Here is a 12,234-nt window from a genome sequence, read left to right on the forward strand (position 1 = left end):
TTAAGGCATTTGTGTACCATTGATATATAGTGGTGGAAGAAAACTAGAGAAGGAGAAGAAACATATAAAAATAAAAAAAGAAATATAGGGCGGTTGCTTAAAAGAATGAAGTGGGAGCTTGTGGCTGTTAGGTTTTCAATAAATGAGAGAGGACATAATTATCTTTAAATTAAATATCTTAAAATCCCTAATAGTTATATAAAAAAATAGAAAAGAACCTTATTACTTTCCTTAAAAAAGTAAACTTGAATTCGGTAGCATAAATTAATATCCACATCATCACTAATAGACTTTTAAGTTAGCTTCTATTAACAGAGTTAGTAGTCCATTAAAGAAAAAAATTTAAGTGATCCACTTTTAAAAGAAAACAAGTATATCAAAACTAAAAAAAAATATTAATAGTGCCAATATGGCTTTTGCTCCAAACATGAGGGTGATATTTGAACCTTTTCATATCTTCATTTGGTATCATAGATCTAGATATTGCACTATTACCAACCTCCATTCTTCTTGTATTTTTCACACATGTAACAGAAGAGAGAGAAAGAAAGAGCAAATCCAAAAAAAGTAGAAGTAAAAAAAAGAAAGATCTAAATGAATTTTTTTTTCATAAAAATTTTTTATAAAACATATTTACTTTATAAAGAACTTTTTATTTTCTATTTAGGTAATATTTTAAGTATAAAAGGTACACTTAAAATAAATGAAGTGAAAACTTCTTGTTTTCATTTGAAAACAAGTGACTTCGTATACAAAGAAAAATACACAAGACATGTTAAACTTGTTTTCAAAAGTTTTTCAAAGTGACTTCAATTTATTGATTTAGTCATATCTTTCTTGATTAGGATTGACTAAGACAATTAAGCTTCTTATTTTATTATTTTGGAAGTTTTAATTATTTCCTTTTAGAATAAGTTTTTATTATTCCTTAATTAAGAATAGTTCCTTATTTTGTTATGTAGGAAAACTTCTATTTAGCATATACTTTAGTTTATTTTTCTTAAGCAAATACAAAATTAGATTGTGTATTTATCTATTTAAACTTTATGTAGCTGAATGGCATAAGTTAATTGATCATTGTTGAATTAAAATTACTGTGAGATTATTCTTACTTGATTTTTTTGAGAACTTTTCGAACTTATCAAGAACTTATTCTTGTGGCATTCATCTTGACTTATCACTCACCTTCTATCTTTCTTGAGTGTGGCGTTAATCTATTTATTCTTAAACTAAGGTTTGAGATACAAGTTATCTTCGAGTCAAGGTCTTCAAAGTTCAGATTTAGATTTTTTGGAAATCTTATTCTATTTTTTGCATGTTGGGTCTTGTCACAGATTGTCAAGGTTCACATTACTCAAGAGCCATATTTCACATGAACTCTTAACAAGAATGGTTCCATCATTATGAATATGTATCTGAAGGATCTGTATTCAGTTGTAATGATTATGCCATAAAGATTATTAGTATTGGAACTATCAAATTGAAGTTTCATGATAGTACAGTTCATACGATTCAACAAGTGCGACATATAGAAGGCCTACGGAAGAATTTGTTATTATTAGGTCAATTGGAGAACCTTGATTGTAAAATTACAATTGAAAAAGGAATCATGAAGGTGATTTGAGCTATGCTTATACTTATGAAAGGAGAAAAGGTGAATGCCAACTTGTACATGTTGAAAGGAGAGACTTTACAAGAAGGAGAAGCATCAGTTGCTTGAATCAATCCAAGTGAAAGACTTGCAATGGTGTCTCATTAGAAACTTAGACTTATGTCTGAGGAAGGAATGAAAGTTCTTGTAGAGCAAAATCTACTTCCAATACTCACTAAGGTATCCTTATCCATTTGTTAGCATTGTTTTACAAGTAAGCAACACATATTAAAATTCAATACATTAAATTCTAGAAGTAAAGAGATTTTAGGATTGGTTCACTCCGATGTATGGCAAGCACGAGTTACATCCTTGGGAGGAGCAAGTACTTTGTATCCTTTATTGATGATTACTCTAAGAGATCTTGGGTATATCCTTTCAAGAGGAAGGCATATGTATATTCAGTCTTCAAAGTGCAAGTAGAACTTAAATTTAGTAAAAAGATCAAGTGTTGTAGACAGATAATGGAGGAGAATATACAAGCAACTTTACAATTAGGAAGGCATTAATAGACAGTTCCTTGCATCATATACTTTTCAACAAAATGGAGTGGCGGAGCAGATGGACAAGTTATTATTATAAAGAACAAATGGCTTAGATAAGGCTTTCTAGGAAAAGTAGTCAACACTGTTTATTATATAGTAAATCGGGTCCCATCAACTGCAATTGAGATAAAGACACCAATACAAATGTGGACTAGCGAGCGAGCTGATTATTCAAACCTCCATATATTCGAAAGTCTGGTGTATGTTATGTAAATGCCCAAGAAACCACAAAGCTAGATCTGAAATCCATGAAATGTTCATTTTTAGAATATGCTGATGGTGAGAAGGGGTACCACATGTGGGATCCCACTGCCCACAAGGTTATTACCAACAGGGCTGTGAGCTTTATGAAAAATAAGAAGCAAGAAGCAAATGATAGCATTGTGAATGAGAATTCGGAGACTATAGCAGTACATGTGGAAAAGAAACTGAACAAGAGGATTCTTTGCTGAACCGGTGCATAAGGTACAAGAACTAATTGAGTCACAAGTACCAGAGATTCATTAATCATATCGGTTGACAAAACAACTAGGTTGGTAATCAGATTATGTTATGGAGAGTAATGTTGTATATTGTCTTTTAACAGAGGATAGAGAGCCATAAACTCTCCAAGAATCAATGACTAGTTCAAATGTAGCTCATTGGATGATAGCAATAGAAGAAGAAATGGAAGCTCTTCACAAGAACAAGACCTATGAACTTATATCGCAACCACAAGAAAGTAAGCCCATTGGTAACAAATGGGTGTATAAGATCAAGCATAATAATGATGAACAAGTGGAGCAATATGGTGCAAGATTGGTGGTAAATGCTTAAAAAGAAGGTATTGACTGCAATGGGATTTTTTCCTTGATGGTTTGACTTACAACAATTGGAGTAGTCCTGACAATATGTGCTATATTTAACTTATATATGGAGCAATTATATGTTAAAACTGCTATTCTCAATGAAGATCTTGAAAAAAAAATTTATATGCTCCAACCAGAAGGTTTTGAAGAAAAAGGAAATGAAAACTTGGTTTGCAGGTTGAACAAATCTTTACAAGATCTCAAATAAGCATCGAGATTTGGTACAAGAGATTTCATTCTTTCATCATGAGCCTTGCATACAACTGATTTGATATAGACCCATATGTATATTTCAAGAGGTTCGGTAAAAATAATTTTATTATTTAGTTATTGTATGTTAATGACATATTGCTAGCAGACTCCGAAAGAGTTGAAGGCACAATTGACTAGAGGGTTTGAAATGAAGGACTTAGGACTAGCAAATAAGATTTGAGAAATGCAAATTCATCGAGACATAAATAATAGGAAGATTTGGCTATCTCAGAATAATTATTTTGAAGAAGGTCTTGTTGCACTTCAACATGCACAACTAGCCAATTTCTACCCCTCTACCTGTTAATTTTAAGTTATCCCCCAGCGTTTCCCTAGTAATAAAGTATAGAAATGGAGATGTCTCGGGTATTGTATGCATCAGCAATAGAAAGTTTAATGTTCACCATGATTTTGTACAAGACCAGACATTACACAAGCAGTAAGAATGGTTAGTTGGTATATGGAGAATCCTGGTCGAGAGCATTGTGATGTTAAAAGGGCCATTAGGTACATTAAAGGGACCACAAATATTGCATTATGTTATGATGGGTCAGACTTTATTATCAGAGGATATGTCGACTCAAATTATGTGAGTGATCTTGATAAAAGAAAATCCAACACTGGATATGTGTTTATTCTTGCTAGTAAAGTTGTAAGTTGGGTTTTAAAACTATAGTCAGTTATGGCTACTCAACATTAGAAGCAGAGTTTGTTGTGGTTACACAAGCTAGTAAAAAAGCAGTATGGTTGAAAATGGTATTGGAAAAAACTCGAGCATAAATAAAAGCTGTCTCTATTTTGTGACAGTTAGAGTGCCTTATATCTTATAAAGAATCCAGCCTTTGATTTTAAAACAAAACACATCTGAGTGCAGTACCACTTTGTTGGTGAGAAAGTGGAGGAAGGAACAATGGATATGCAGAAAATTCGTACAAAAGAAAACCTTGAAGATTATTTGATAAAGGTAGTCAATATTAACAAGTTCATTTAGTGTCAATCCTCAAATGGCCTAGCAAAGACATAAGCAACATGGAGGTGGCAAGATAGAAAAAATAGTATGAAGATATAATTAACTCTCACTCAAATTTTCAAGTAGGAGATTGTTACTCGTAATGGCCCAAAAATAATTGAAGCCTATTAGAAGTTTTTCATCCCTTGCCAAGCAAAATGAATGTTTGCCAAGTAATATAAAATTGAAAGGCCGAAAACTTATCAATGTGGCCAACATATTTTTACATGCTTAAGGCCCACAAGTTTCTACTTGGTTGGCACCACGGTGTGAGAGTTATCGCAAATAAGAGATAAAAAGAGAGAGTTTAGTAAAAGTAAAAGAAATTATTATTCTCTTAAACTTTAAGAGAGTGTAAGTGTTCTCTTCTTAATTTATTTTTATCTTAATTTATTTAAGAGTATTCTATATAAAATTTGTATATTCTATTATTTATTATTATTATTTTTCAATTTATTTTAACTGTAATCTTGTTCTTTCTTATCCGAACTAATCCCAACACTTATAAAATTTCTTCAATAATATTTAATTTTTCTTATTCTTTCTTCATCTTATCTAGTTTTCTTTTCTTTTTCTTTTTTATTTTTTTCTTTCTCATACTTTAACAAATATATTTGCATTCTAGCTAAAAGATTCACTAAAGCTAGGTATGATGGTTTAGCTAGTGAACTCAATTCAACATATCAAGCAACATAAATAACATTTCATTTATATTGTTTAATATTTATTTATTATAAACTGTTTTTTGTTAATATTTTTCTCCATTTTATCACAAAATTTAGAATTCATCTCTTTTTTTTTCTTTAAAAATAAAAATTGTATTTTTATTTATTATAATAATATTACTATTAAAAGTGTTATACTATAAAAATAAAAAATTGAACTTTTTTCATATTTTTTATTAACATGGAGGTTTTATTTCAATATTTTTATTACATAATTATCAAAATATTATAATTAAATTATTTTAAAAATAAATAAAGATAATTATTCAATTAAAATAAATTATTTATCAAATACTAATTTTAATTAAAAATATAATTAAATAAAATGAACCTATAAAGTCTAGTATTGTTAATGAATGATTAAATCGATATAAAGAAAAAATTTAAACGTTTTATAATTTTATATATATTTATTAAAGTATATAATAATAAATGAGTTCTTACTATAAGATAAAAAAATATTTATAAAATAATTAAATATATTTAATAAAATATAATGATTCATTAAAAATATTTATATAATAATTTATAAGCACAACGCACGTGGCAATACTATTGTCCCATACTGGGAGGTGCTTATTAACATAAACAAAAAAATTGTTCCATACAGAAATAAAAAAAGATTAGCCACACAAAAGCCTCATTTCAAGACATACCAGAAGAAGCGACCAACAATAAACTGCGATGATTAGGCGACTTCAAGGATGGAACACACAGTCTGTATTACTGTGAGTACGAGGAGAATAGAAGCTGCGAAAACAGAGATCCCAGCCCATGGAGTGTTGAAATAGTCTTGTCTCAAGCTTCCTTTCATCTTGTGCCAAGGGTTCTTGCAATAATCATTCAGATCTTGAAGAGTAGCGGCAAAGTAGAATTGATTGCGGCGGATAGCTACTTCCATGCGAGCAAAGAGAGTCGCCACTGCTTGATTGTTCCCTATCCAATTTTCTATTATCCCATTTTGATCCAGTATTTCCACATCCTTAGCATCCTTAATAAGCATGCCAATCATAGCAATGTAATCATTGGCATACATCTCACCTGAACAATGGCATTCTTCAAAGGCCTGCAGATTTCTCAACAAAACTTCTACTGTATCTTCTATTCTGAAATGTGGAATTTTCAGAATTCCCTTGTCAAATGCTATGCTGAGTTTGTTTTGACTTGGACTCAACTCAAACTTGACGCCAGCATCGTGCAGCTGTGTTACTGTCGGTAGCACTATCTTTTCCAGTTTTCTTGGAGGTTTCAACTTTGGAGGCTGCTGACAAATTCTTAAGAAATCAAGAAAATGTTCGACTTCAGAGAAATCTTGCTGCTCTAAAATGTCCCCAGTCACCCATGAACCCCATCTACCTTGAAAGAAGCTATGAGTGAGCCCAATCATGGACAAGGACAACCCCTCCACACGTTCAGCCAAATTTGAGAGCTTAAATAAGTCCTCAAGGATGAAGAATGGAACCTGATTTTCAAGCAATATTATGTCACGACTTATATCAAACATATTATCATTTCTTGATATACGATCATTGCGGCTTCGCAAGTGTGCGAAATGGACTTTGAGTAAGAATGTAACGAGGAAGGTGGCATCTATCAGTATCATCTTCACAAATTCCTGACTGCTGAACACAATGGTTTCTGCATAACAGTTACGCAACCTCGTCTCTTGTTTACCAATACAAGTAATGAAGTCCTCCAAGCTGCTGTCGCTCCACTGCAGAAAATCAAATAAGTACCTTCTTTTGTGCTCCTCCATTACCCTCAGCTCTTGTTTACCATGATGAAGTGGCCCTACAGAGACTGCTCTGGGCGTATATGCTTCTGGATTTAACTTGCGAGATCTTTCTGGAACTTTGTAGATACAACATTTGTCGGATAAAGGTCCCAACACACCCAACTCTTGTCTTACAGACTTTGCTAACTCTTTAATGTCTAGTCGAGCCTTAGTGTTCATCTGCTTATCAAAAGTTTCCAGACAAAGACAGATAGATTGTCACTACCATGCATACATTCAACATATCTTCCAGTATTTCACTAAATAGAAAATAAAATTCCAATAAAAACAAATGAGATATGGCAATCAAAATAACAAGCTTAAAAGTAACCATTTTTGGGTATTAAAAGCTGTGTAAAAACTGTTACCTGAGCAGAGAGACGAAGACTTTGCTGTTATTCTAAAGATGTACAAACAGTCACAGTTGGTAATCAAATTTGCTCAGCTAGCTACCATTCATCATCTATATATTCCTTCTCTCCAAATTTCTACATTTATCAAATATATTATGACCAAAAGCCCTCTTCAAAGTCGTCGTGTGTGATAAGGATCCCATTTTGTACAGCACAACTTGATCCTTTCTTCTTCTTTTCTTTTTCCCATCTAGTTGCAAGTGGATACTAAAATAATTGTAGGGCAATGACTCCAACTTAGTCAACATAAGAACATATTGGTGCATCCATATGCAAATAACAACAGCAACAGCAGCAGCATCGGAGAATTTTCTTCTTCTTCTTCTTCTTCTTCTTTTTTTTTTTTTTTTTTTTTTTTTTTTTCTTTTAATTTGAAAAAAGGTGTTTACCAGGGCCCCTGACGGCATATAGGGCCCTTAAAAATTAAGGGTTTTAATTTTTTAATATATATAAAATAAATATTAATTTTATTAAATTGTAAGTAGTTTTAATTTATGGGATAACAATTAGTATTAGCAATGTACTTAGTAACTTGTTAAAAAGTTAAAATTATTTGGTGACGATGATTTAAAAACAAGTTGTTTAAATTTATAAAACTTTCTATAACATTGGATTACATGTTTACTAACGGTGATGATTTATATTTATTATTAAAATTAAATGTTATAACAGAAATTATAAATAAAAAATAAAAATACCAATGGCAGATATTAAATTTTATAAAAAAGAGATAAATTCTTCTCTAAATACATAGATAACTTGTAAAATACTGTTAACCACTTTTTTCATGGCAGCTTTAGTGAAAACAAAAGTATTTCAAAATTAAAAATAATAAATATTATTTGTGTTTAATCATGTCACAAGAAAGACTAAATAATTTAGCTATATTATCAATTAAAAAATATTTAGCTTCTAAACTTGAAAATAAAAATTTAGTTAATGACTTTATATCTCAAATTTTAAAATAATAAGAAAAATAAATTTTATAATGTGTTTTTTTATAATTAAATACTATTTGAGGCTGCAAAAAATATGGTTTAAGTTGTTCTCTAAACTTGTAAACCAAGTTCAAATCACCCCAAATTTACTTTCTTGGCTAATTTATCCTATATGTTTGTAAAAGTGGTCGGTTAGCCCCACATTCAAGACAGTGTGTTACACACACTTTTTAAGGCAAGTGAGTGGTATTAAAAACAACTAAATTAAAACAATGATTCAATTTTTATTTTCCTTCTTTTTCTCTTTTTTTAATTACAATACTTAATTTTTTCACACAAAAATGCAAAATCATGAAAATAATTTTTTATTTCCCTCATTCATTAATTGTTTTTGTTGTCTTTCCTATTTAATTACAATTCAATAAGTAAAATTTTAAAAAAAGTCTAAAAATTTTATTCTAAAAAGTCATTCCTTGACAAAAACTCACTTAGATATTTTGTCAAATACATCATCATGTGGTCTCTTTTATTCTTGAGGAGGAAACCCCTTTTCATGGGCGTGAATATTGCTTTACGGCCGTGAATTCTCATTTTCACGGCTGGGAAGCATCCCGTGAATGCTACTGTCATTTTGCTGTTTAAGGCGAGAATTCTTCATGCCTGGAAAACTAGTGTTTCATGGCCGTGAATAAAAGTTCACAGGCGTGAATCTGCCCTATCTTAGACGAACCAATTTTCTTTCCTTGTATATAAACACTTAAACATAAAATTAATCATTCTTAATTACTTGTAACCATCAAAATGGGATTACAAACCCTCATGGTTCAACATTTTCTCCTTTTTTGATGGTGACAGAAAATTATTTTTAAGATTGATTTCTCCACCCATCAAAAGGAGTTTATGCTAGTTATATTTTAACAGTATAAACAACTTATTCAAGAATATACTCAACTCATTTAGATCATAGATAGCCACAACAACAATCATAATATGATTGATAATCATAATTAGCAACTAAAGAACTAACAAGGATAATAAAAAGATAACAAGGATAACAACAATAAAGTATACCACTTTTACTATTTTCTCCCTCTTTGGCACCAACAAAAAGCAACAAAGCCAAATAGAGGGAAGTACATAAAAGAATATGTTCCCAAGAGCACCAAAGCTAAAAAACCTAAAAAAAAGTATGAAAAGAGCTTAAAAAGAAAAGAAGAAACTAAGGAGGACCTATGAATTGATCTTTGATAAATTTGACATTGGCTTGAAGGGTGTCATATTTTTCTCCCAAACGTTCAAATCAAGCATCAAATTCTCCAAACTTGGCATCAAGCTTGGCATAAAAGTGAGAAATAATTTGATTAACCCAAGAGTTAGAAGAAGAAGAGGAGGAATCACCCACTCCATGGCTTCGAGAGCGCTTTCTGGAGGACTCATCCCGCCCTTGCTGGAAATCTTCCGAATCTTGCACTTCCCAAATTGGTTCCCCATTAGCGTCGAGAAATCAGAATTCGTTGGGAGCCACCTTCTTAATGACTTCCTTCTTAATCAAGCTTGTGAGTTCAAAATAGATGTTATCTGCAAGTCTAATAATAGAGAAGGCATTTTCTTTTAGGCGGCAGTGTTCGAGGAAAAGAGTAATGCAAGTGACCAAGCTTCCTACTACAGCGTCACCTATCTTCTCTTGAGCAATGGAGAAGAGATGATCCACCAATCAAAGGCTGTAGGCTACTTGATGGTTATTCCCCATATGCCAAAGGAAGAATAGCTCGGTTTTTCTAACCGACCCATTGCTTTCACCACGACCACAAATAAAGTAGGACATGAACTGATGGAGGTATTTATGGGTAGGGGAAACAAAGGAAGAAGCTTTAGCGGTCTTGACATCCCAATTGCCTCCTGCGGTGAGTGCTTGCCAAGCCTTCCCAGAGTGAACTCTACTATATCTCTCTCTCATGAAGGTCGCCCTTATAAGGTAACTCAAATATTATAACAAATTGAGAGGTGGTGAGGGAATTTTCTTGACCTTCAAGTTGAAAGGTCATGTCTCCATTTGGTTTAAGGTTAAGAGGTGAGAGGAACTCTAGGGTAAGCTCTTTATAGGCTTCTTCTTGAAGATTCACAAATTTTATCCAATCATTTCTAGAGAGAAGGTCCACAATTTTCTCGCTTAAACCTAATTTAGCTAACGTGGACAATAAAAGTGCCTAGTAGGGGTTACATTCCTAGGTATACCTTTTCTTATGCTCTCTATTGAGGATAAATGAGAGATACTCAATACTTCTGGATGATTTGCCTTTCTTGGTTGACCACATCTTCATTTTGCTTGCCATGGAGGAGGGGATTTTAGGTATTTGAAGATGAGAGAGGAGATAAAGAGGGGGATTTTAGTTTAAAATTGGAGAGAAAGTAAGGGATTTTGAATTTTAAAATGAAACAAGTTGATGTTAAAGGAGTTTTTAAAATAAAACATTAATGAAAGTTGGATAGTAGTTGGAACGGTTAGTTTGAAAAGGTTTTAATGAGGTTTGAACAATTTTGAAAGAGAACCATTGGTTTTTATTTTTACAGAAAATATAGCGTTCACACTCGTGAAAGCCTAAAAGGGGTTTCATTCTATTATCCGAAAATAATATCTGAAAGCTTTTGTATGTTCTTCATTACTTGGACACCTTCCCATGACTTCTACTACCAAAAAGATGAAGTTTAGAGTCAAAAACCAGACTCAGGCCGTGAAGAATGGTTCACGACTGTGAAACTGTCTTTCATGGGTGGGAAGATTTATTCCTAGCCGTGAAACTATCTTTCACGGGTGGGAAAATTTATTCCCAACCGTGAAACAGACAAAAATCAGAAAATATTTGAAGATTTCAAGGGACACCTTTTAAACATGTTTAAGCATAAATTGTGCTTCTTGGGAATTTATATATATTAATATAAGAAAATATTCCTCATAGGAGTGCTCAATAAGAATAAACAACCACTCAAGATTCACATCTCAAGCAATTTGAATAAAGAGAGAATAAGATCAAAATCAATTCATAGCAAATTCCCATCAATCATGCCCATTTCACGTTTAATTTAGTCTATACCTCTTCATTAAGTGGTTTGGTAAAAATTCACAAGTTGATGTATTGTATCAACAAATTATAATATAACATCACTATTTTGCACATGATCACGCAAAAAGTGAGGCCTAATGTCTATATGCTTGGTCCTAGAATGCTAAATAGAATTCTTAGAAATGTTAATGGCACTAGTGTTATCATATTTGATAAGAATATGATTAATAGTGACTTCATAATCTGTAAGTTGTTGCTTAATCCATAACACTTGAGTGCAACAACAACTGGTGGCTATATATTTGGCTTCGACTGTTGATAAGGCAACCGAATTTTATTTCTTGCTAAACCAAAATATGAGGCAATTTCTTAGGAATTGACAAGTACCAGAGGTACTTTTTCTATCTAGAATGGAACCGGCATAGTCCGCATCCGAATAGCTAATAAAATCAATTGTATTACCCTTAGGGTACCAAAGACCTAAATGCAATATGCCAACTAGATATTTTAGTATTCTTTTTACTGCTTGTAAATGAGATTCCTTAGGACAAAATTGGAAGCGAGCACATAAGCAAACAATAAATATAATATCTTGTTTGCTAGAGATAAGATAGAGAAGACTACCAATCATACCTCGATATTTCATTTCATAAATTTGTTTGCTACTTTCGTCCTTATCTAGTTTGATTGTTATGCTCATGAAAGCTTTGCTTGGTTTTGCTCCATCGATGCCAAACTGTTTGGGTAACTCCTTGTATACTTCGCTTGATTTATGAAGATTCTTTCATCATGTTGTTTTATTTGAAGTCTAAGAAAATACTTAAGCTCCCCCATCATACTCATCTCAAACTCATTTTGTATACACTTAGAAAACTCATTATACAAGCATTTAATAGTAGCACCAAATATGATATCATCCACATATATTTGTACAATCAACATATCATGCTTATGGCTTTTAATGAAAAGAGTCTTGTCGATCTTTCCTTTTAAAAAATCATTTGATAACAAAAGTGA

At 31.9% G+C, this 12,234-nt stretch overlaps 1 protein-coding gene across 1 annotated transcript; it reads right to left on the bottom strand.

Moving 5' to 3' along the window:
* Nucleotides 1-5,527: 5,527 nt before the first annotated feature.
* LOC112535790 (putative UPF0481 protein At3g02645) lies at nucleotides 5,528-7,825 on the bottom strand. The gene is made up of 2 exons (XM_025158520.2): nucleotides 7,173-7,825; nucleotides 5,528-6,984 (listed from the first exon to the last, which is right to left on the bottom strand). Exon 2 carries the CDS (start codon nucleotides 6,982-6,984, stop codon nucleotides 5,719-5,721), a length of 1,266 nt encoding a protein of 421 aa, XP_025014288.1. The 5' UTR covers nucleotides 7,173-7,825; the 3' UTR covers nucleotides 5,528-5,718.
* Nucleotides 7,826-12,234: the final 4,409 nt, after the last annotated feature.

This window comes from Ricinus communis, chromosome 2 (assembly GCF_019578655.1).
Source record: "Ricinus communis isolate WT05 ecotype wild-type chromosome 2, ASM1957865v1, whole genome shotgun sequence".
Lineage (NCBI taxonomy): Eukaryota > Viridiplantae > Streptophyta > Magnoliopsida > Malpighiales > Euphorbiaceae > Ricinus > Ricinus communis.

What these genes read in the sequence shown, in the direction of transcription:
- LOC112535790 (XM_025158520.2), bottom strand. Translation starts at nt 6,984, where the DNA reads ATGAACACTAAGGCTCGACTAGACATTAAAGAGTTAGCAAAGTCTGTA.